The following is a 25822-nucleotide window of genomic DNA, read 5'->3' on the forward strand; positions in this document are numbered from 1 at the left end:
TCGGCCCCTCACCCCTCCTGCTCTGGGTCCCCTCATCTGAGGACTGCATCTCACCTTCCAGGACACACAGGCAATGGCTAGTGTCTTGGTGAGGTGTGGGGCTCCCTGAACTGGCCTCTGCTGCATAATGATGGTGAAGTCCCTGTGAGGGGCACAATGACTACCCACCACAGTAACTCATTTCGAGGCTACCACCCAGTGGCCCTGCTTGAAAGGCCTGAACTTAACAGGCTGAGGCTGGGGATTTGCTTTCTTTCCCAGCTAACATGGATGAGATGACGCCTCAACCCCAGGCATCCAGGGCATCTTGTGCCCACTTGGCAAATAGAACTCAAGAATCCAGCTGTGTAAGGGGCCTCGTGGGGCCTGACCCCACAACCAGGCATCGCCCCTCCTTACCCCAAAGTGAGTACCAGAATTAAGAAGAAGCATAGGCTGTGGAATGATACAGCAGACTCGATATAAATAAAATATTCATATAAAAATAGTCTCTTACAAAATATTCTCTCTTATCCGGTGGCTCACTTTCTGAAAGATGGAAACTGCTGGGAATTTATTATTATTTTTCCTCTCTATATATATTCCAAACTGGATTTTTCTAATGGTGAAGTTTGAACTAGGGAGGGCAAAAGGATGGGAAACATACTCTGGAAAAAACATCTCCAAATCTGGACCAGCTTAAATTTCTGGATAAGTAGCAGCAAAGAGCAAAAAAAAAAAAAAAAAAAAAAAAAAAAAAAAAAAATATATATATATATATATATATAAATGTGTGTGTGTATATATCTATATATGTATAAAGGATATCTGCTCTTGTACTTAAACATCTAGTGCTGCAAGGGGGGTACTTGCAAAATCAACTAGTAGAAATATCTGCATTAAGAATAGTTATGTATACTTCTACATGGCTCCTTGTCCTAGCAACAAAATCATCCCGCTAGGAAAGCAAGCAGTTCACTTTGATTGCAGAAAACGGATCCCGACGAGGTGGAAGAATTCTTTTTAATTAAATAAATTAATATTATTTTATCAGAATAAATTGTTAAATATTGCTATGATGAGGCCCAGGGGTCCAGAGTTCCTGCTGCAAAAGGCTTCGCTCTAGCCGCGGAGGGACCTGGGCTGTGTCTGGGGGAGGGTGGAGCAGCATTGGGTGTGGAACAGAATAGTCGAGGGTTCTGAGAGATTTTTTTTTTCCCCCACAGATGCCTGCAGGAAACCCAGGAAAAGTACCCTCCTCAGCAGAAAAGACAAGCTCAGCATTCCTGCGGTTCCCTGTGAAGATCCAGGCAGTGACCTGCCAGGGAGCCCGCAGCTTGGAAACGGTCCGGTCCTCCCAGCAATCTGACTTGCAGTGGGAGGGTGGTGTGCACACAGGGCTCACTTGCACGTGTACATCTCCGTGCGCTCGCTGCACGTGTTGCACTTGACATAGCAGCACCAGTGGAACTTACAGTTGCACTGCCACACGCGGGCGTACTGGTGGGTGTTGTAGCCACGCCCACAGCACATGAGGTCACAGCCGCTGGCCTGGGGGGCCGTCTTGTTGCAGGCGCGGCCCTGGGTGCCCACACTGCCGGTCACCGGGTCCTCCTCGCAGTAGTTGGGTGACTTCTCGATGTACACCAGGTCCGTGTCCATGGGCTTGCGGTATGACAGTGGCTTCTTGATCTTCAGGAAGGTGGGCCTCTTGTTGCGGCTGGCACGCACAGGCTCCACGTGAACGGCCTCGTTGTACTTGTCCTTGAGCACGTAGCCCAGCTCCCGAAACTGTGGCAGTGTGGTCCAGCACGTCTTGGTGGTGCACGAGCCTGACACGCCGTGGCACTTACATTCCAGCTTCATGTTCTCCTCCAGGATCTGCAGGGGAGGGCGGGGAAGAGCACAGCACAGGTCACTGCACGCCAAGGCCAAATGCAGCCCCCAGATCCCCCTACCCCTGCCCCACCTATCTGGGTCTGGCTTTAGTTTTTTCTTTCTGGTGTAGGAAACTCAGACCTGGATTCCAGACCCTCTCACTCCAGCCTTTGTGCTGTGCAAGCCACTTCAGCCCTCTGTGCAGTAGTTTCCCCATGTGTAGAATGGGGATAACGATAGTGCCTAATTATACCCATACAATGAAATACTACACAGCAAGGAGAAAGAATGAATTGCTCACACATGCACAAAGAGTGGATCTTTAAGAGGTAATGTTGGCCGGGCGCGGTGGCTCACGCCTGTAATCCCAGCACTTTGGGAGGCCGAGGCGGGTGGATCATGAGGTCAGGGGATCGAGACCATCCTGGCTAACACAGTGAAACCCGGTCTCTACTAAAAAAAAAAAAAATACAAAAAATTAGCCAAGCATGGTGGCGGGAGCCTGTAGTCCCAGTTACTCAGGAGGCTGAGGCAGGAGAATGGTGTGAACCTGGGAGACGAAGCTTGCAGTGAGTCGAGATCACACCACTGCACTCCAGCCTGGGCGACAGAGCGAGACTCCGTCTAAAAAAAAAAAAAAAAAAAAAGGTAATGTTGAGTGGAAGAAGTTGGACACCAAAGAGGACATACTTTATGATTCCATTTATATGAAGTTCAAGAATTGAATAGCGGATGCTTTTCATTTAAACTTTATTCACCTACAAAGACAGTGGACTAGAGTTGGGCCATGAGCCATATTTTGCTTACCTTTGTTTTAGAATAGCCCAGCAACAGGAGAAGGCAACATTTTACCCAGCACCCAGAGTACAGCATATTCAGATGATTTTCAGGGTACTTTAAAAAATTGTTTTTATTTCTTTCTCTCACTTTTCTTCCTTCCTTCCTCCCTCCACCCCTTTCTTCCTTTTTCAACTATAAAGAAATATCTTGGGACTAAAGCTTCTCTTCCTTCCTCCTCCATCCTAAGACACGAATTGAGCTCCTGCTGTGTACCAGGCATGGAGATGGAGATTTCCCGGTGGGCACAGTTGCTGGGTCACCGTGTGTGAGCATTTTTATTATCCTTCATTCAGATTGTCAAATTGCTTTTGCCTGTTATGTCATGAAAGAATGACTGGAGGAAGGGGTAAGTGGGTGGACATTTATTAACCCCCTGCACACACACTGGGCCCATGCTTTTATGTATGGCATCTTATTAATTCTGTGAAGCCAGTATGATTGACTACTTTTTACAGAAAAAAAACCTCGAGGTTCAACTAAGTCTCAGAGCTGGTCTGTGAGACATTCTGAGGCAAGGGGCTTGGAGCTGAGGGGTGAACTGAGTGTCTGCTGCCACTTAGTTCCCATGTGACGCTTCTTCTCTGGGTCTCAGTTTCCTTAACTCTAACATATAGTGAAGACAATTCCATCTTTTCTGAGAAAATTAGGGTGCTGGAACGGAATCAGACATGCAAAAAATACTCACTAGTCTTGCCTCTGGCCCTGAGCCTGTTCAGGATGCTGGGGATACCCAGGTGACAAGATTAAGTTCCTGTCTCTGAGGATTGGGTTCATGTTCAGGGTCTTCCTGGCCCTAAGAGCTCTGCTTCCAGGAGAGGTGACCAGTGTTTGGTCAATAGAACCACCAGGGAGGGAGTGCTATCACATTTCAACCTCAGTATCTGCAATCAAATAAGCCAGTGATCCCTCCATCCAGAGTGTTCAGGAACAGGACTGGCTGGTTGAAGGCTCTGGTTCTAGAACACCTGGCATCACAGAGTGCCTCCTGTAGGCAGCACTCTCCCGGGACCCCCCCACACACAGCCCATGTTGGATGAGCAGCCCGTTCAAATGCAGGCTACGTCCCACAAATCTGTGTCCCCAAAACAACACAGATGTCCCTTTTGATTGTCAGTGAGGGGATAGTTCCTAGGTCTCCAGCCTGCTTTTCTGCCTTGGCTTAAGAAGTAGGAGAAAGAGCAAAGGCTTGGAGGTGTGATGACACAATTGGGGGCAGAGTTAGGCAGGTGTTTCTGATGCACTCAGGCCCAGTTGAGCTGGAGGCTTTGACATAGAGATACCTGGGGGATGCTCAAAATGGATTCTGACAATACTGAGTGTTGGCGGGCATATGGAGCACCTGGAGCACTCAGGCACTGCTGGAGGCATGCAAAGGTGGTACATGTATGTTAGAAACCTGTTTTCCAGTATCTAGTAAGGCTGAGGATACACATGCCTATGACTCAGACCTTCAATTTCCAAGACACATACCCTAGAGAATCACTGTGTGTGCAAAGGAAACAGGTTCAAGAATGTCCACACAGCAATGTTCATAATCGCTCTGACCTGGGCACCATCCAGATGACCATCCACAGTGAGTGGATAAGCCACAGCATGTGCATTTCAATGGAACACAATAAGGCAATGACAATGAACAGCTCTAGCAAGCCACACTGACAGAGACTAACTCAGAAACACAGTGTGGAGGGACAGAAGCAAGCCAGAAATGATTTCCACAGAGTGATTTCATTTGGATCAAGGTCAAAGGCAGACAAAAGTGGACTGTATTGTTTAGAAGCCCATCCACCAATATCAAGACAAGGTTATTCCCAGGGCGGGGAGGGGCTGTGGTTGGCCAGGGGCACCCAGCGGTCTTCTGGGGGTCCTGGCAATATTCTGCTCCTTGATATGGGTTATGGTTACATGGATCATGTTTTGTAACTATTCTTTTAAGTGAACAGGGATGCTCTGTGTACCTTTTTCACATAAGCAATATCTCAATTTATAAAAATGCAATGGATACAATCAATGGCCAACAAGCACATGAGAAGATGTTTAGTAGCACTGGTCCCCAAGAAAAGGCAAATCAAAACCACAACGACATGCTCCTTTACACTCACTAGGAGGCTAAGACAATAACAAGTGTCGGCGAGGGTGTGGAGCCATCAGAACCCTCCTGCACTGCTGGCGGGCATCGGAAATGAGGCAGACACTCTGGAAAACAGTCTGGCAGCTCCTCAGAATGTTAGACACAGAATGTGTGACTCAACAATTCCACCCCTAGGTGTATGCCCAAGAGAAATGAAAACATGTCCACAATAAAATGAGTACATGATTGCTCATAGCAGTAGTATTCATAACAGCTAAAAAGTGAGAGGAATAACTCCCTTAACTATTAACAGATAAGCAAAATGAGGTATACAATGGAATGTTATTCAGCCATAAAAAGGAATGAAGTACTGACACATGCTACAATGTGGATGAGCCTTGAAAACATTATATGCTAAGTGAAAGTAGCCAGATGCAAAAGGCCACATATCATGTGATTCCATTTACATGCAATGCCTAGAATAGGCAGATCCATAATGACACATGGGAGATTAGTGGTTGCAGAGAAGAAGGGAAATGGGGAGTGGCAGCTAATGGGTACAGATTTCTTTATGAGGTGATGAAAATAATGTAAAATTGATTGTGCTGATGGTTGCACATATCTGCAAATATATATTAAAAACCATTGAATTGCTTACTTTAAGTGGTGACACTGTATGGCATGTGAATTATACCTCAGAAAAGTGGTTTTCTTTAAAAAGGCGACGGGAAGACCCTGGAAGGTTTTCATGGGAAAGCAATACCAAGGCTTTCCTGTATTTCCACATCTGTGATACTGGGGGCTACTACCATGGTAGGCCCTAAGCAATGGCCCTAGTGCAGAAAGCGGCTCCTGTGTCCTGGATGGGGGGTCGCTGCTCCTCCTGCCCCTCTTGGACCCCTGAATGTGGCCTCCCTGTTCCTCTGAGGCCATTGATGGCCTGATGCCATGGTGGCATTGAATGGGCCCTGATCAGGTGGCATCCAGCCCGCTAGCCCTGCATACTCTGCATTTTGAGAGCTGCAGTGACTGCATTATGTCCACATTAAGCCAGGCATAATCACAGCTGCCTGGACAGGGCTGGCCACCAGACAGGCACCCAGCCCTCTCTCTGAGGCAGGGGACAACAGCAGAGGAAGTGTGTGAGGGACAAAGCTGCACTCTTTGCACCCTACTGCTTGAGGCCAGGCTTCTGAGCTGCCTGAGGAGACTTCTGAGCTCCCTTCCCCACTTGAAGAGCCTGGGCTCTGTGCTTCAGTGTCAGGAGGTCTGAGGGCTTTCAGGCTCAGGCTCTAAGATAACACGGCTCCATGCAGCTTCCCAGTGACTGGCATACAGCAGGTGTGCAGAAAACGCCTGAAGGTAATTCACCAAGGGGGTGCATTCAAATCACTCCACAAGCAGTATGCCCCAGGCCTGAGCAATTGTCAGTTGAATGTTCAGGGTCCCACAGGCTCTGCTAGGCTAGCCAGGTATCAACCCTCCATTGCTGGATATAGGTGAAGTCGAGAGGATTCCAGGTAAAGCCATGGCAAAGGTGGGGGACAATCGAGGGGCTTGGAGCAGCTGGCAGAATGTCAGTATTTTATATTGGTGGCTGCACCATTGGGTTAAAGGTTAAAGACCAGCTGCATGAAACTGCTAGAGTTTGCCATTTTGCCATCTTGTGATGCTGAGATTTCACAATACATGTGAAAAATAAATAAGGAAGTAAATCTGTGAATCTGGTGTCTGTCCTCAGTAGGCCCTTCCAGGTGGTTTGACCAGTGGAAGGCACTGGCAGGAAATCAGAGGGCAGGAGAAACGTTCTGGGAGTTATTTCCCCTGCTTGCTCCCTGCTGGGCCCTTCAGGATGTCTGCACACCCCTATCACAGGTCACAGCTCTTGCTGGGAAGTCCTCTCTCTACAGCCCCAGGATTCTAGCAGTTCAGCCTCCCCTGTCTTTGGGCCTAAGGAGTAACCGCTCCCCAGTGTAGCCAGCCCCAGGGTGCTGCACCAACTCTTTGGGTTACTTTACTTTTGTCCTCTTTTGTTAGCAAATTCTTTCTTTTTTAAAACAGCTTTACTGCAGTACAATTCACATACCATACAATTCACCTATCAAAAGTGTACAATTCAGCAGCTTTTAGTATATTCAGAGTTGTACAATTATCATTACAATCAAATTCTGGAACATTTTAGTCACCCCCCAAAAGAAATCCCATACCCATTGCAGTCATTCCCCATTTCCCCTTTTCCCAGTCCCAGGCAGCCACTAATCTACCTGCTGTCTTTGTAGATCTGTCTGTTCTAGACAGATCTATTCTATAAACGGAATCACAGAGTATGTGGCATTTTCTGTCTCCAGCTTCCTTCCCTAAGCATAAAGTGTTCAGGGTCTGTGCATGTTGTAGCATGTGTTAGAATTCTTTTCCTTTTCATGGCTGAATAACATTCCATGGTACAGGTATGCCACATTTTGTCCACGCATCCATCGGTCATTGGACAGTGGTCTCTTTCTAAACTCTCCTTAATTTCCCAGTCTGAATGTGCCTGTGGCATCCAGCCATGACCACAGTGGATACACCTGGCTCCTCTGTGGCAGGGCCAAGCTGAGCCCCACCCTCCTGGCCTCCAGGCCCATGCTGTCTCCACAGCAGCCGCCTCCGCTTGAGCAACCTCACCCCTTCCATGCCTCTCGGCCCTGCACCTGCTGTTCCTTATCTGGAAGGCCAATCTTTATCACCATTACAGACGATGGCCCAATAATTCCACTACTGAATATGTACCCTGCGGGGAGGCTTGTACTTGTGCAAAATGTCAAAGAGCCTCACAGAGACCTTATCTGAAATATCCAAAGGCCAAAAGAATCTGAAGATCCACCAGTGGGGACTGGTTATGTAAATTATGGCACATCTATAAGCTGGAAAGCCCTATAGCTGCTAAAGAGAATGAGATGGCTCTTACTCACTAACCAAGGACACTGCAAGGTCCATGGTTAAGAGGGCAAAGCAAGGTACAGAAAGGCTTGCAGCATGGGAGCTTGTTTGTATGAGAAACAAGACTCATACACGTATGCTTGTAAGAGCACAGGGTATTTCTGGAATTATATGAGGGGAATTGGTAAGAGCAGCTGTCTCTGTGGAGGACACCAGTGCCAGGGGACCAGGTGGACAAACGGGAGTCTTACTTTTCACGGGATTGTCTTTTGTAGTGTTTGATTATTCTGCCATGTCAGGAAAAAAGTCACCTCCTCACAAAGCCTTCTCTGATTGTCAGGATAGACAGTGTCTCCCTCATGGTTTCCATGGCTGACCTGTGCTGTTAGAGTCCTTGTCTCCTTAGCACTGTGATGATCTGCCTATATGTCAGCATTCCCCAGGCCAATTGCCCTCCAAGGGAGGACTTGCTTCATAGCTACAAGTAGTGGTATGTTGCTCAAACTGGCTCTCAAAAACAACAACAACAACAACAAAAAGCCCTGTTATGTGGTGTTTCCCAATTTCTGAGGAATAAATTAAATGTTCCCACCATGGCTGACTTTAAGCTACCAACAGTTTAACAACTGACAAATCCGTGAATATTTAGTAGTGGGTCTTCCAGCCCATAGGAGTGGTTTCCAACACACCGCTGGCCTGGGAGTGTGATGAGCGCACAGCCTCCAGCTGTCAGATCCTTCAGGGTGTGGGGCCCTGCATCTGGGGGCCAAGAGAGGCCATTTTAGCCAGAGGCAGTCCAACGTAATGGGCAGGACCAAGTCCAGCACTCCCCATCAAGGCTTTGCTGGGCCAGCATCCAAGTGTGAGTCCTCCATTTGCCCAACCCTGCTCCTCCTCTTCCCCTTTATGCAGATTCCCAATAAATAGCTGGGACCTGAAACTCCATCTCAGCGTCCGCTTCCAGAGAACCCCACCGGCCACACTCCTCAGGCCCCAGGCCAGGTAATTCACCTTGAAATCCCCAGCCTTTGATGAAGAGCCTCGCATGCAAACGGTGCTGCCTCGTGTTTGCAAGGGGAACGAGACCTAGGGCGTGTCTGTCCATGTATGCATTCACTCATGCACCTGTTTTACAATGAGGACCTACTCTGTGCTATTTGGCGTCACCCCTGCTGGGGAGTTCCCAGGAAGACTATGACACAAGCAGGTGCTGCTCCGGTTTTCTCTGAGCTTCTGGTCCCCACCTTCCCTGAGTTTGCAATCCTTGCCACCTCTGAGCTTGTGATTCCAAACCAGAAGTAGCTGTGGAATTAATAATTCCCCCGAGTCTAATCATACACTGGTAAGTGCTATGAAGGAGTGAAAGTGACAGAGAAGGAAACTTGAACCCATGGGAGCTGCTTCTGTGTGCCAAGAAGGCCAGGGCTGAGCTGAAGTCAGATAACAGGAGGGATAAATTAGAATTGGCCAAACTCAGGGAGATGGGGAAAAGGCATTTCAGATTGGGAAACAGAGACAGAGAACTGGAAGAGGGAGCAGGCTTAAGGAAGAGCACATGTTGAGCACATAATGAGGACATTTCAGGCACGGTGAGTGGCCAGAAAGAGGGGCATCTGGAGAGTAGAAGGGTCTTTTGGTGCTACTGAAATCTGACTCCAGTTAGCTCAGGCATCTACAGAGGATAATGTGAGTGAAGTGCCAGGCAGACTTCAATCCCTTCCACAGAATAAAACAAGTGGCTGAAACCAGCCAGAAGGCTGAACATCTACAATTTTTGATATCTAAAAAATTGATTGCAAAATCACAGTATGGGAGAGACTGAGAAAGATTGAAATTGACCACAAGTTCAATATAAGCTAAGAGGCTACTGAAAAGCCAACACTCTGGGGCCATATTAACTAAGGCCTAATGCCCACAATAAAGGAGGGGATGGTCTTGGTATACAGTTTTCAGAACTGGACTATGCCTCAGCAGATGGAAAGAAACAGAGCATGTCTAGAGTAGAGGGCTGGAGGACCCACAGTGAATGAGCTGGAGCTGCTCAGCCTGGAGAAGGTAGTTTCTGGGATCCCTAGTCACTACTCCACAGGGTCTGCAGGCCTGACCCAGGACAGAGTGAGCAGGAAGGACTGTGTATCCAGAGGGCAGAGCTGGGACCCCAGTTGATGACGGCAGTCACAGAGCAGTAGATTCCTGCTCAGTGAGAGGCCAACCTCCCCAACAAGGCTCACCAGGGCTCAAGAGGATTGCCGGTAAGATAGTGAGCTCCCTGTCCTGGAATGTGTGTAAGCAGCAGCTGAGGTCTGTAAAGGGGACTCCTGCACCAGGTTGGGTGGGGCTGCAAACCAGAGCCTTCTCTGCCTCCCAGCCATGCCCCAAACCTGTCTGGAGCAGCAGGAAGGATTTTCTGCACCACTGGAGGGAGAAAAATCAATCTCTTTTTGACAGGTCCCCCAGGAAGTGCCAACAATGTACCAGGTGCTGCCCAGAGCCCGGAATTACTCAGGGTGGGGTTCTCAGGCCTGGGAGGGGACTGGGGAGAAACTTGGCTCCAGAAAATTCCTTGATTCATAATGCCAAATAGATACTATCAAATTTGGCGCTTCTGGTCCTGTCCCAGACACTCGGGCTGCCCAGGGGACCTGGGGGTGAACTTCCTGGAAGAAGGAAGGATTCTTGGGAGGGGAGGTCAGACAGCAACCTGTGGCTCCCATAGGGTCCATGCCACATGGTGTTCCTATGACCGGAAGTGTCCGCCACCCTCCATAGCATTCTGAGGGGCATCCAATTTTAAAAACCAAAGGCTTCCCCGCGTTGAACACACTGCTCACTGTCATCCCTGCCCCCAGCACCCATGGAAGGCACCCTAAAGAACTGGGCGCTCCAGGATCGATCCTGCGCTGCCCTACTCCAGGAATGTGTCCCCATTCATCTCCGCAGGCCCAGCCCAACCCAGCCCTCTACAGCTCTCCACAGTGCCGCCACCTCCTCCGCAGAGCGGCCTGTCCCAGCCCCACCCGACCCCAGCACCTGACGTCTTTATCTTGGTGCCTTATTTTCTAGCAAGACCAGTGGGGCCTTGGAGCTTTGCAAACAGTGACTCTTCAGTGAAGCCTTCCCTCGCCCCTAAACCGAAGTAACCCCACTGGTCATTGCTAAGGATGGGTGACTCAGACCAGTCAGAGCCAAACTGAAGTGAGTCCTGGGGATTCTGCACGCACAGAAGACAAGAGCTACTGGTTATCTCCCACCAGATATGAACAGGAGGGAATGCAGGGGCCAGAGCTGTGGACAGGCATCATACAACCACATGGGGCAGAGAATAGCATCAACTAGGAAAGCAGAGCTGAGAAATAGAGAGGCGGCAAGGAAGGGGTGCATGTGGCTGGGTCCTGGGAATATCATTTGTACCCTGGATCAAGCCAGACCTGAATTCATTAACCCAAGACCACTGTGTTCCAGGAAGTAATGAATACCCTTTGCTCTTAAGCAAGCTTTAGTTGGGTTTCTATCCATTACAGCTTAAAGTACCCTAACTGGAATAGAAATCCTTTCATCTGGGTGGTGGAGGTGCCTTTTGTAAAGCAGATAGCCAGCCCCTAGTTGATGGGTTTCAAGTCACACATGGCATGGCGCAGGTCTGGGGAGCCAAGGACTGGTTTGCCTAAAAAGGTCTTTGGAAGGCCAGAACCTCGAGGGCTGGAGCTCAAGACTCTGGGTTCGCTGAGTATCTGCTGCTTCCTCCCCTCTGGAACCCCTCTGAGGTTGGCCAGCCTGGCTCCTCTGAAGGGAGTGGTCGGTTTTGGACTACTTATACCTCAGGTTATGAGTGGTGACCTGGGCAATCAGAACCAGTCTTCAGGAAAGCATGATGTGGCCAAAGGCAGCCTGAAGCAGAAGGGCTGGCACTGTGGCAGAGTCAGGTCACCCAAGAAGTTCAATTCAAATCCCACCCCTGCCACCACATGCTGGTGATGGCAGAAATGGCCCAAGAGAACATGGCACACTCTCTGGCTCTCCATTTCCTCATTGCTGCTGGCCTACCTCTGACCACGGAGGCCGAAAACACGACACATCGCCTGCTCATTGCTGCTGGCCTACCTCTGACCACGGAGGCCGAAAACACGACACATCGCCTGCTCATTGCTGCTGGCCTACCTCTGACCACGGAGGCCGAAAACACGACACATCGCCTGCTCATTGCCGCTGGCCTACCTCTGACCATGGAGGCCGAAAACACGACACATCGCCTGAAAAAAACAGAGACCCAGAAGAGCAACTTCTCCCTTTCTATCTTTGGATGCTGTGATGTAAAAGTGTGATTCCTGGAGCTTAGGCAGCCATCTTGTGGCCATTAGGCAAGACCTAAGAGGCTGACAAACTGACAATGGCAGAATGGAAGGGTGAAAAGAGCTGGGGCCCAAGAGAAGACTGTTGAGCCTCTGAAAGAAACCACATCCAGATTTTTATTTTGCAGGAAAAAAACAAACTCCTACCATCAATACTACTTTTGGTAATAGTAAGGCAGTCTGTTACTTGCAACCTAATGCATCCTAAGAGATTTGTCCCTCGTTGTAAAGTAGGAACAAGTCTTCTCAAAGGGAACAGTGGGGATTAAATAGGAGAAGGCTTTTTGAGACCTGGCACCATGTATCTCACAGAACTGGCACCCAGCCTGTGGGAACTTTTCTCATTTTGAGCAGCGGATGCTGGGATGAGCGCACACAGAGCTGGAAGGGCAGGGCAGGGAGAACGGCGCTGTGGGGCGGAAGAAGCTGTCAGATGGAGGTCCTGCTTCTGTCTGTACACTGCTGTGTGTCTGCAGGCAAGTCCCTTTCCTTCTCTGAGTCTCAGTTTTCCCTACCAATGAAGGCACCACAGGGGGATCTCGGAGAGAAAAGATGGGGACACAGGGAGACGAGGAGGGGCGGGCGAGGAGAGAAGCAGGTTGGCTGAGGTTGTCCACACTCTCCCAGATGTCCCTGGGGTGAAAATCCATTTCTGTGCAGTGCAGCAGCTGCATATATGCAAGGAAGTGACCATTTCCCCCAGAGGTCATTTGGAGTTCCTGGGAGCCCCGCTGTTGAAGCCCCAGCCCTTCGTCCTTTCTCCTGCCTTCTCCCACACCCAGGTCAACTCACCCCAGAACCCCTGTCTTATTGCAAACACCGTCGCAGCACCAGAAGCATGTCTGTGCTGCTGCCACCTGGCATGGCAACCCCAGGGTATCTCTAAGCAGCCCCTGCAACGGCTGCCTTTGTTCTCCCCTCACATGATGTGCTCCTGGTCCCCGCAGTGTCTTCTCCCATCCACACTGCTGGTACTGCTGTCTCCCATGCTCAGACCCCAGCCACCCTCCCCCTAGCAGGAGGCTTGTTCCTGAACCTTCTCCAGAAAGATCCAAGCCAGCTGGATCACGTGGTAAAGGTGGGCCCTGGTCAAAAAGATGCACAGAAAGCAGGTAGGAGTTTCGCTGGGTGTGGAGGCCCCTCGCTCTCAGGCTGGGGGACTGATGGCTTAGTTTTCACAGAAAGCCATGTCAGATCCAGAGACTTGAGGCAGGAGATGGTCACCAAGTTCCACTGGCTTCCTCTCCTGTGCCCCATGCCCCATCTGTTCATGTTTCTTGTCTCCAAGCACCCACCTTGCACCAACCAAGTGAAACACGGATCCATCATCCTCTGTGTGTGGTGGAAGGTGTCCCTGGCTGCTGCTCACCCCTGCTCTGCCCCGGGAGGCTGAGCTGTGTCCCTCCCTGCCCTCCTGCTTCCCAATGGGGGATCCCACAGGAACTGGAGGGCAGGAGAAAATACAGGCTGGACTTTTACACCCTGGACTCCCTGTCCATGGACCACATGGCGGCTGTGACTGTCTACTTAGAACCACAGCACCTACCAGGAGGCCCCTTTCCCCAAGCCACGCTTTCTCCACTAACACTGCCCTCCAGGGCAGTCAGAACTCCCCACTGTTGCCAGCCCTAAGGCCTTTTCAGGATTCCCTAAATCCTGCCCACATCCCTGTAGTCATCCTTTACCTAAACGTTCCTCTGTTACCCCTGACTACGCCATCTCCTAGACTCTGGCGGGCACACTGGGTGAGTCCCTCCTTGAGCCCCAGCTTTGTCTCCTCATGACATGGGCTCAATGGAACACGCCTGATGGTGCAGCATCTGGGTTAAATGACCGAAGGTGGAGTTCCAGGGAAAGAGACACTCATAATTACCACTGTGATTATGTAGGATTGTGCTATTGTTCAAGGCTCTGTAGGCAATGTTGGTGTTGGTGTGAGGATCAGAGTGAGGACAGTTTCTCGACCTAGGGCTCAATGCTGGCTCAAGCCCAAGCTTCTTAGTGTCATTTCTTCCTATGTGTATGCCTGAACCTCTCAGCATAGACATAGGAAGCGGCACAAGGGCAGGATCCATGCCCACCTCTAATAAAAGCCGCTGCTTCTGAGGTAGCTGCGGTGTCCAGTGCCTGACACGAATGCACACAGAAATCTTATGAGGAAGGTTGACCATCATCAGCCCATTTCACAGATAAGCAGACTGGGGAGCCAAGGGGTGGCAGTGCTGGCCACAATCACACAGTCAGGAAGCGTGGAACTGGTATTGGAATCCAGCAGTCTGGCTCTAGAGCTGTGATGCTGCAGAACAGAAGGAAGGTGGGTGGGCTAGGATGGCCTTGCCCCCTCAGCGATGCTCACCTGGGCTGGATTGTATAGTAGACACTGTTGCATGCCACTGGGATCTGTCCTTCAGGACCAGACACTCCCTCTGCAGCTGCTGGGAGTGTTGCTGTGGATGGCTAGCAGCTGAGTTCCGTCCTAGGCACTGCCCTCCCCTGATGGGAGCGGTCTCACCTAAGGCCACTCCCCCTCCCTGGGCAGTCCTCCAGCCAAAGACTGGTTGGTGTTGGGTACAAAGGCCTATCTCCCTGCCTCCATGGGGCTAACCCAGCTCCAGGTTTCTCATGGGACCAACATAAGTCCCTGTGGCTGCTGCATCACTGGCCAACTTCTCTCAATGCCCAGGGCTGCCTTCTCCACTGCCTTATAGGTGTATCTCCCCAGAGTCCTGCCCAGGACCCATCCTGCTGGCTAATGTCCAAACCAGGGACCCTTTCCAAGGCACTGAATGAAGACAATGTGGAGGTCAGTGGGTAGGCAGCCTTGGATCCCCCACCCCGGGAGACAATGAGTGTGGACATCCACACCAGAATAGGTGTTACAGGCTCCCATCCAGAGCTGCCGCTACTTGCTCCCCTCCTGTTCCTGCTCCTGCTTCTCCTGCTCCTGATGATGTTCCTCCTCCTCCTCCTCCTCTTCCTCCTCCTCAGGCTCCTCTTGCTCCCCCTCCTCCTCAGGATCCTCCTGCTCTTCCTCCTGCTCCTCCTTCTCCTTCTCAAGCTCTTCCTGCTCCTCCTTCTCCCCCTCCTCCTTCTCTTGCTCCCCTCCTCCTGCTCCTCCTCTTCCTCTGCAGGCTCCTCCTCCTCCACAGACTTCTCCTTCTTCCCAAGATTCTCCTGTTCTTCCTCCTTCTGCTCCTCATCCTCCACAGACTCCTCCAACTCTTCCTCTTTCACAGGCTCCTCTTCCTTCTCAATCTCCTCCTTCTTCCCAAGCTTCTCCTGCTCTTCCTCCTCCTCCTCCTCAGGCTCCTCCTACTCTTTCTCCTGCTCCTCCTCCTCCTTCTCAGTCTCCTCCTGCTCCTCCTCTCCCTCCCCATGTCGATCCATCTTAGCAGAAAGCTGCATTTCAGCCAGCTGCAGCTGTATACCTCTGGGCAACTCAGATGAAAGAGCAGAAAAAAATGCTTTTTTTTTTCCGTAAACATTTGAGGTATTTTCTTTTTGGTGCATTCTTTAAGTCATTCTGGATGCACTGATTTCAAGCAAATATTCCTGCCTGACATGGAGTGGATGGCAGGGAAAAGATGCACCCCATAGGACAGGCCCCCTGGAATGCAGCCTGGGAGGTGCAGGAAGAGAGGTTTCCACTCAAACCAGAGAGAAGTTTCCTGGTCTACATAGGGGGCCTTCTGAAACTCAGTGTTTGCCAGGTTACAACTGCTCAAATGCTCTCTACGGCTCCTGAGGTTAAAGCCCAGATTCCTCTGCCTGGCTTTCAAGGCCCTCCACGAACTGGTCTCTGCCCAACTTTGCAGTATTGTAGGACCCCAAGAATGGTGGACACACAGCCCCTCACCCCAGACTCATCCCTTTCTAGGCTCCTACCCCCCACCCCAAGTAACCTGTGCGGCCTGCACACAGCCACCCCTCACTATGTGCTTACACACACACAACCTCCCCAGGCACGGCCCCATGCAACCCCCCACAGGCTCACACCTTCACACTCATCAGCACACTCAAAGCACACACTCACACCTGTGCACACACTCACACACTCTCTCACACGTATGCATGACCCACATGCTCACACACAGGTGCTTCTCATGCTGTCCATCCCTACACAACATGTGTATAGATAGCCCTTCACACACAGTCCTGCCCACATACTTCCTGGCACACAAGCTCACACACACACACCCTTAAACATGAAGGGAGTCCATACGGTGGTGGCTAGCAGATGGACCCACCGCACACTGGCGCAGGGGGCCGGGGGCCAGGCCTCAGCTTTGCTCCCCTGTAAACTGGGGCATTTAAAGTAGCAAACCCATTTAGAGGTGGAATAGTCGAGCCCCACACAGTGCAGCCTCTCCTAGATGCATTCTGGATGCCTCTCTCTCATAAGCGACCTCCCTGCAGGCTGCTAGGTTGACTGCGGGGCAGGGGTTGCCTTGGGTAGGCCTGGCCCAGAGTGTAGGTTAGTGGGAACTGTGGCCTGTGACCTAGGGTGAAGCAATCAGGTGACCCCAACCACAGCATGAGGGGCAGGAAGGCTGACAGTGGGGACGTGGAGCCGCTGAACCTATGTGCTTCTCTCTACTGCTGGAGCACCATGAAATGGCCTTGGCAATCAGTCATTCATTCACTTATTCATTCATTCACTCATTCATCTTTCCACTACATGCTAACTTAATCCCTTCCCTGGCCAGGAGCTGAGGTTGGTGGCCACGTGGGCAGAAAGAGGCAAGCCCCCGACTCCCTTGAAGCTTAGGCTCTGGAGAGGGAGGTGGCTGTGCTGTCAAGTGTCGCACGGGCATGAGGCTGATACCAGCGTCCACCAATGGTGGCTCTGAAGGTGGCTCCCGCTCCTGTGGTCACGGCTCCCAGAATTTCCCCCACAGCCTGGCTGGAAAATGTTTTTAAAACAATTTGAGAAATCAGAATCAGGCAGGGTATTAGACAGCATTGAGCAATTGTTTATTTTGCTCAGGGTGATAATGGTACCATGGTTATGTTTTTTTAGAAGTCCCTATTGATTTGAGATACACAGTCATGTGTGTGTGGAATAACATGTTGTCTAGGGTTTTCCTTAAACCCGTCCAGTTGTGGGGACCTGAGAAGAGAAAACGAGGTAGAGGACTTGGACCACAAGCTGGGGTTGCTGATGCTGGGGGTCGGGTGCATGCTAGGGGTTGGGTGTATGCTGGGGGTTGGGTGCACACTGGAGGTCAGGGGCACGCTGTGGGTCAGGTGCATGCTGTGGGTTGGGTGCTTGCTGGGAGTCGGGTGCATGGGGCTCCTTTTACTGTTCTCTCTCCATCTGTCCTCCAGGCATCCCCTGCTGCCTCTTTGACCTCATCTCCTATGCCCTCATTCACTCCATGCTCATCACAGTGGGTTCCTTGCTATTCCTCCAGCACCCCAGGCATGCTCCTGCCTCAGGGCCTTTGTACCTGCTGCCCCTCTGCCTTGGGGTACTCTTCCCCAGGCTCCACATGGCTCCCTTCCTCAGAGCTTCTAGCCTTTGCTCAAATCTCACCTTCCCCATGAGGCTCTCCCTGACTTTTGCCCTGGTCTTTCCTACCCCTGCCCTGGCTTGTTTTGCTCCTTAGCTTGCGTCAAATGTGACACAGCACACATTTTAGTTGTTGTGTTTATCATGTCTCCCTCTAGAATGTAAACTGCCCAGGGGCAAGGGCCTGGTCTGTCCATCCCCTGTGGTGTCCCCAGCAGCTAGACCAGTGCCAGGAACAAAGCTGGTGCTCAGTAAATACTTGCAAATGAATGAAAGCAGTAAGAAAGAAAGTGACTGGAGTGATGAGGTGAGGAAGTGACCTTGAGCTGAGAACCAGACATTGAAGAGGAGTCGATGAGACAAAAAGGGAGGAAAGGGCAGGCCAGGCAGAGGGAAGAGCATGGGCAAAGGCCGAGGGCAGAAGGAAGCAGGGAGCAGTCAGGAAACAGGAAGGAGGGCAGTGGGCCAGGCTGGAGGGCCGGCGGGGTCTTTGTCCTGATGGTTCTCGCTGGGGTCAGAGGAGTACATGTGGAATGGTACTGGAGAAGCTCTCCCAGGCGTCCACGCAGAGGACAGGCTAGTGACCTGAGCAGGAAGGTCCTGAGATGCAGGAAGATGCAGGGTGGAGGCTCAGTCAGGCAGAACCATAGAGAGAATGGGGAAGCACGCAGAAACCAGAGGACCGCCCGCCTGGCCAGCTCCCAGGGCAAGACCCCTGTGAACTTAGTGGTAAATCAGCTACAAACTGTGCAACTGATGAGGGCCGAGCCAACATCCACAGCTCCTGCTGATTGGCCTGGCCAGAGCCAGCCCCATGAGGACGCAGAGCAATGGGACACAGAGGTAGAGGACCCAGAGCACAGGCCCCTCCATCAGTCCAGACCCTCCTCTCTTGGCCAGAAACCTGGGCTCTGTCAGGGACAACCCCAAAGATGGTGGACTTCAAAGAGGGATGGGACCTCCCCACGAGGCTGGGGGAACAGTAACACCAGAAACACACACACACAAACTTGTCCACAAATGTCAATAACAGCATTATTCATAATAACCAAAAGGTGAAACAACTCAAATGTCCATCAATGGATGAATGGGTAAACACACGGTTGTCTTTCCATACAATGGAATATTATTCAGCCATAAAAAGGAATGAAGTACTGACACATGCTGCAACATGGATGAACCTTGAAGACATTATCCTGAGTGAAAGACGCTGGACACAAAAGACCACAGCGTGTATGCTTCCAGATGTATGCAATGTCCAGAACAGGAAATCCATAGAGACAGAAAGCAGAGGAGTGGCTGCCAGGGGCTGGGAGAGAGGGAATGAGGAGTGACTACTAGTGGGCACAGGGTTTCTCTGACGGGTGCTGAGAAGTTTCAAAATTGATTGTGGTGATGGTTGCACAACTGTGAATACCCTGAAAATCATGGACTTGTACACTCTAAGAGGATGGATTGTATGGCATGAGAATTGTATCTCAGTAAAGCTGGGGTTTTTTTTGTTTAAAAAAAAAAAAAAAAGATCAGAGATCCCACTGGGCCAGTGTCCCTAGGATTTTGGGCCATGGAGCATAGCTGCTTGTGCAATGACAGGGGCGTCAGCCCTTGTGTGGGCATGCAGGGCTCAGCCCTGGCCTCCGGATGGGCACAGCAGAATCCGCACGCTCTCCCCAGGCTCCACTGCAGAGTCCCAGGCTTTCAGAATCTGCTGATGCCTGGACCCCACCCCCAGAGGTTAGGATTTCACTGGTCTCAGGTGTGGCCAGGTGTCTGCTATTTTAAAAAGCTCCTCGGGATTCTCACATGTGGCCAGGGGTGGAGAGCCCTGGTCATGTCCTCCATCCACTCTGGCCTTCCTGAACCCTCCAGTGGAACCTCCCACTGCCGGGCCTGTGCTGGGTGCCAGTAAAGTGAGGGTGGCTGGACAAAGTCTCTGTCTTCAAGAAAAACGCAGGTAATCAGGGAGACAGCCAGACCAGTAGAAGGAAGACTGGTCCAAAATAAAGGCCTGTATGTACTGCCATGGGGCCCATGAGCAGTTGGAGGTGACCCATGGGGTTTGAAGGATGAAGAGGAGTTCACCACTGGAAATTCGAGGGCAGGGTGTCACCCGCGCCTGAGCAGGAGTGCAATGCCCTGGGGCTGGAAAAACCAAGGGAGAGGGTGTGGGTGCAGAAGAGAAGCTTGGTGCAGCAGTGACAGCCCCAGGTAGGAAGGAAGGCAAGTTGGGACCTGAAGGGAGGCCTGGATGGAACTGCCATGAGACTGAGTGCTGAGAGCCAGGGGCCTTGCTCCTCCTGGCTGGAGCCCAGCACACTGCAGGGCATTACTGGGGGTGTCTGGTTGTGAGGGTGTGGGCAGTTACCAGAGGCCAAGTGGTAGCCTCTGATGAGAATGCCATACTCTGCCCTGTCCTCTGAGGCCCCAGTGCACCCACTGCCTCTCAGCCCTGTCAAAACGCTTCTGTGAACACTTAATGTCAGGTATTCCAGGACCACACCAAGCCCATTCCTGCCCCAGGACTCTGCAGCGGCTGATCCTTCTGCCTGTGACACCCTTCCTCCAGTTCCTCAGCTCTGGCTCAGCAACATAGAGCCACCCTGGATGGTCCCCTCTCCACAATGCCCCACGTCAGCCCCTCTCACATCCCCCTGGCTCACATCCCACCGGTCACTCGGAGTACTTCGGGATGACTTGCTTGCTCTCCCCCTCCCCTCCTGAATGTCGGCTCCAGAAACACAGAACCCCCATCTGCTGTATTCAGGAGCATCTAGAGGAGGTCTGCCTCTCGGGAGACACCCAGCAAGCATTTTCTGAGTGAATGAATGAATGAGTGAATGAATAAATTCACCCTTGCTCAGGAGTCTAGATAGCCATTCTTTCGTGGTGGGTTCTTGTAGAAGAGGCCCTGACTTAGTCCACACAAGATCAAGGCTGAAGCATCCCGGAGAGTCTCTGGGGCAGGGACACAGGTGGTGATGCTCCAGAACATGGAGGAAGGACCCAGGTGCCGGGTCACACCTGGCTGAACATCCTCTGTGCCCTTGACCACCTCCATCTGAGCTTCCCGGGCCCCAGCAAGGCCCTGCCCAGGTGGCCAGCTGCCAAAGAACCCCTATGAACCTCCCATCCCAGACAGGAGCTCCCTGAGACACGAGGAGCAGCTCTGGCCTCTCCTGACTTGTGTTGGTGTCCAGCATGCAGGAGCTGGTGTCCAGGAGGCTGGACTGGCCTGAACCAAGGTTCCACACTGCCCTGCAACAGCCCTGGGATGTGTGTGCAAAGACACCAGCTCTGAGATATTCTGTTCCCACCCCTGGAGGGGTAGAGGTTTTCCAGTCGGGCAAATGGAAATACACCCCGGTTATCTCTACGCTTCTGCAGTTCCCAGCCGAGGATGCAGAGGGGCCTCTTGCCCTGAGCAGAGTGGGTGGGGGGCATGATAAGCCAACTGGCATAGGGAGTAAAGTTGGGTCTCCCCAGCTAGTCTCAAGGGGCAACTCTCAGCTCGGATTCCGTAGATATGCAGTGGACTTTCCAGAAAGTAGCAAGCTCCCTATCACCAGGGTATTCAAGCTGGATTTAGATCTGCACCCTCCAAAACGGGAGCCACGAACCATATGAGTGCTTGAACTGTGGCTAGTCTGAACTGAGATGTGCTATAAGTGTAAAACAAATGCCAGACTTCAAAGACTTATTATAGAAAAATTGAAAAGTATTTGTATATTGATTGCATATTGAAATGATCTGTAATCAATATCAGATAGATATTTGGGATATCTTAGATGAAATAAAATATCTTATTAAATGTAATGTCACCTCCTTTCACTTTTTTGATGTAGCAACTAGCAAATGTCATATGACCCCTGTGGTTGGTATTATATTTCTACAGGATGGTGCTGGTTGAAATCCTTGCTGCTCAAAGTGCGGTTCCTGGACCAGCACCATCCACATCACCTGGAAACTTGTTGGAAATGCAGAATCTCAGGCCCCGCCCCAGACCCACACATGGAATCGGGAGCTGCATTTCCACGTACTCCCCAGGTGAATTTTGAGAAGCTCTGAAGAGCCTGAGGCTGGGGGTCTCAGAGGGGAGCCCAGATAGGGGGTGGGAGCACATGGCCCGAAGCCTAGCCCATATCAGGTGAAATATTAAGTCACTGATGCCTTTCCCTTAGTTATACCCTCAGCCCATGGTGTCCTTTAAACCTAACCCTCACCAGGAAGGGTATACGGACTTTAAGGAGAAGAGGGCAACTTTGCAAAGGATTCAGCTCTGTGGCTTAGCAATGAATGCTATCAGGGAATACACCAGGAGCTGGTCCCCCGTGACTTTTTAAAGCCTGGGAAATGATCTCAGAAAACAACTGAAAAATACATCTGTGTGTTTTAAAAACAAACAAACAAAACTTAACCGACCCCTTCCCCACTCCATCACCAAATTCCTCCTTCTTTTTCTCTCTGAAAACTTGGCCAACAAGCATTAAATGGCACTAAATATAGAAATGGTGAGCAAGTAAATCACTCAGAGGTGCCACATGTTGCCCAGGGCCTGTTTTACGGTTGAGTTGTAAACCATTGAGAGCGTGGAGCTGTAATTAAAATGCTGACAGCTTCCCAACTGCCAAGCATCCAGGAGGGAGCAGCGCTGGGAACCAGCAAGCAGGGGTTTAGGGAGGGTGATGCCCTTCCTAAGGCTGATCAGCCCAATGTCCGTGGGTTTCCAAGACACAGGCAAACCCTTCTCTCACATGGAAGCAGGGCCCTGCACTCCCCGCTCTCTAACACACCTCTCTGTGACCTCCTCTCCTCCCTGAGAGCCACACTGGCCTCTTTGCCTCTGGGCTCTGACCTTGTAATTCCCTCTGACTCAAATGCAATTCCCCAGATGGCTCATTTCCTCACTTCCTGTACAGAACTTACCTTCTCCAGGAGGCCTCTCCTGATTGCCTAAAATAAAATGCCCCTGATCCTGACGTCTGTGCCCTTTCATCCTGCTCTGTTTGTTCATCATAGCATTTATAACTCTGACAATAGATTCCATATATATATTCCATTATTTGTTTGTTGTCTCCCTTCCCCTAGAATGTCAGCTCCATAAAGTCAAGTACCATGTCTAATCCCAGAGCCTGAAACAGTACCAGACACATAAATAGGTGCTTAATAAATATTTGTTGAATGAATGAATGAATGCATGGATTTCCATCCCTTTCTTTCAGCTGGTCTAGTGATCTCACTGGGAAAATGTCCAACTTTCCAGCAGTGAGCTCAGCTTTTTACTCATCCATTCACCCAACCATCCTTCCAAATAGCTATTCATCCACCCATTCATCCGTCCATCCATCCACCCATTCAGCCATCCATCTATCCAACTACCCAAACATCCATCCAACCATCTGCTAAGATCTATCCGTTTAACCATCCATCCATCTATTCATTCATATTCCATTCATTCAACCAGCCCTCCCATTACTATCTATCTAGCAAATATCCATCCATTCATCTATCCATTCATGCGTGCATCCATCCATCCATCCATCCATCCATCCATCCATCCATCCATCCGTATATCCATCCATTCATCCTACCACTCAGCCATGCACCCATCCAAACCAATCCCCAAATGGTTAGAGCTCCTATCCTGTGGTCCCATAGTCCCCTACACACTCTTCTACCAAATCCAGTTCATGTTGTCATATTTACATGCAGTAATTCACTCTTATTCCTCTGTCATTAGAGTGTAATCAACCTCAAATTCAGAAATGCTATATTATTTATCTCAGACCTCAGTGCCTAAAACAGAGCTGGCATATAGGGATTTGGCTCTCTGGCTTAGAAATGAACACAATCAGGGAATACACCAGGGGCTGGCCCCCTCTAACTTTTTAAAGGCTGGGAAATAATCTCAGGCATCGGTGAATGGTTGCTGAATGAATATGTTTTTCCTTTTCCCTTATTTACTTGTTCAGCATTTCCAACTAGACTGAGCTTCCTGATGGCAGGAACCAGTTTTTAGTCATCTGTTGGTCTCCAAAATCTTGCACCTAAGGCAAAGAAGACACTCTATAAATTCTTAATGAATGAGTAAGTGGATGAATACACAAAAGGGAGGAAGTAGAGCAAGAGTGCAGCCCCTGGAGCTGGACTGCCTGAGTTCATATCCTGGCTCTTTGCTTATCAACTGTATGACCTTGGGCGAGTTGCTGAACCTCTCTGTGCCTCAGTTTCCTCATTTGTAAAAGGGAGACAATGCCAGGCTGACCTCACGGAGTTCTTATGAGAATTTTAGGAATTCATGCATATGAAGTAATTAGAACAGTGCCTGGAGTAAGACAAAAGCAGTACAGGTATAAAATATTCACGTGCTGCTGGCCCACTGGAACAAATATCGAAGGCACAGAGGGAAAATGGTGGGAGGGAAACTTCTGTCTGGGCCTTGCTGTTCCCATAGGAGGCCTTCTACAGCAGGCACTCTAACTTTTCCCAGCCACACTGGGATCACTTGGCCAAGTACCAATATTATGTCAGGTGGCCATGAGTGCTACGCAGAAAAACAAAATGTGGAAGGGAACAGGAAGCAGCCAGACAGACGGGAGGGCAAGTTCAAATATGGTGGTGGTCAGGAAAGGCCTCCTTGAGAGGTGATATTTGAGCAAAGACTTGAGGAGGTGAGAGGGTGGGTGTCTGCAGGGAGAGCGTTCCAGGCAGAGGGAACAGCAAGTGCGAGGGACCGGGGGCAGGGACATACCCAGTGTGTGTGAGGAGCAGCAGGGAGACTGCTGCGGGGTGACAGTGAGAGCGAAGGGGAAGGAGATGGGGGTGAGGGACGGGCCTGTGAGCCACCGAGAAGGCTTCTGCCTCTACTCTGGGTGAGATGGGAGCCATGGTGAGATTATAAGTGAGGGAGGCAGGGTTTAACCCACATTTGAAAAGCCTGCAGGGGCCCAAGTTAGTAGGCTGGTGTGTTCCTGCAGGGAAGAGACGCTGGTGGATAAGAGCCTGGGGTAAGGGGACTGTTGTGCCACTGCAAGGAAGAGATGCTGGTGGATAGGACCCTGGGGGAGGGAATTGTTTTGCTACTACAGGGAAGAGATGCTGGTGGATAGGACCCTGGGGGAGGGAATTGTTTTGCTACTGCAGGGAAGAGATGCTGGTGGATAGGACCCTGGGGGAGGGAATTGTTTTGCTACTGCAGGGAAGAGATGCTGGTGGATAGGACCCTGGGGTAAGGGGACTGTTGTGTCACTGTAGGGAAGAGATGCTGGTAGCTCGGACAATGAGCTCAGGGGTATAAGCTATTAGGTGACAGATTCTGGACGGATGTTGTAGGTAGAACTGACATGTTGGATGTGGGGTGTGAAAGAAAATAAAGTGTCATGGCCAAGGCAAGGGCCGGTGTTTGGCTTACACAACTGGAAGGATGCAGATGCTATTTACTGAACCAGGGGATGGAGACAAAGTCACCAGCAAGTTTGTGGGAGAAAGATCAGGAGTTAGGTTGGGATAGATGTGTGCTCAGGGGCCAATTGACATCCCGGAGCAGGGAGGCAGGTCGGGCAGCTGGATGCACGGGGCTTGGGTTTGGGAGGCAGGTCTGGGCTGGAGACCGGACTTTATGGACAACTTTCAATGTCCTGGAATGTGGTACTTGGGTACGTGTGGCATGGGGCTGAAAGCACAAGGGCAGAGGCCCCCTCTGGAGGTGGCTGTTCACCAGGACTGAAAGACCTAGGTGGACATCACCTATTTTGGATAAAGGAGAACCAGCATGACCTTGCTATGGCTTGGTGTCCTGTGGCCCTCCCTGCTCAGTGCAGCAAAAAATCTCAATGGTGACCTGGACCGCTCCTTCTCTTGAGTCCGCTAGCATACTCTACAGCCAGCGCATGGACGAAACAGAGTTTTAGAGCTAGAACAGTCCTTAGGAATAAAACGTAAGAATTAAAACTTGACTGTGGCTTTAAAATCACTACTACTGCTGATACTAACAATGATATTCATAACAGCAATGACTGCTTTCCAAGCACTCATCGTGCCTGAGAACGTAGGACGAGGCACTCCAGGGGCATTATCTCATGTAACCTGCACAACAGCTCTGACAAGTACTAAATCCTCACTGCCTTTTTCTCAATGAGGAAACTGAGGCTTGAGAAGGGTGACTGCCCAAGGGCACACAGCAAACAAGTGGCACAGTCAGGGCTCTGATCGGAGCTCTTTCCACATCCAGGTCATTCACATCTCCCTGCATGGTCTGGCCAGGAGCTCCTGACCTGCCTC

General features: G+C 50.7%; 1 protein-coding gene across 2 annotated transcripts in view; it reads right to left on the minus strand.

Moving 5' to 3' along the window:
- Nucleotides 1-984: 984 nt before the first annotated feature.
- The window catches only part of WNT7A (Wnt family member 7A), a 57908-nt gene continuing 33070 nt past the window's right edge, over nucleotides 985-25822 (minus strand). For both annotated transcript variants that reach the window (XM_045385705.3, XM_005547886.5), the window contains exon 4: nucleotides 985-1860. In XM_045385705.3, the coding sequence (XP_045241640.2) occupies nucleotides 1381-1860 (480 nt within the window). In that variant the 3' untranslated portion in view covers nucleotides 985-1380. The remainder of the gene's footprint in view (nucleotides 1861-25822) is intronic.

The sequence above is a fragment of the Macaca fascicularis genome, chromosome 2 (assembly GCF_037993035.2).
Source record: "Macaca fascicularis isolate 582-1 chromosome 2, T2T-MFA8v1.1".
Lineage (NCBI taxonomy): Eukaryota > Metazoa > Chordata > Mammalia > Primates > Cercopithecidae > Macaca > Macaca fascicularis.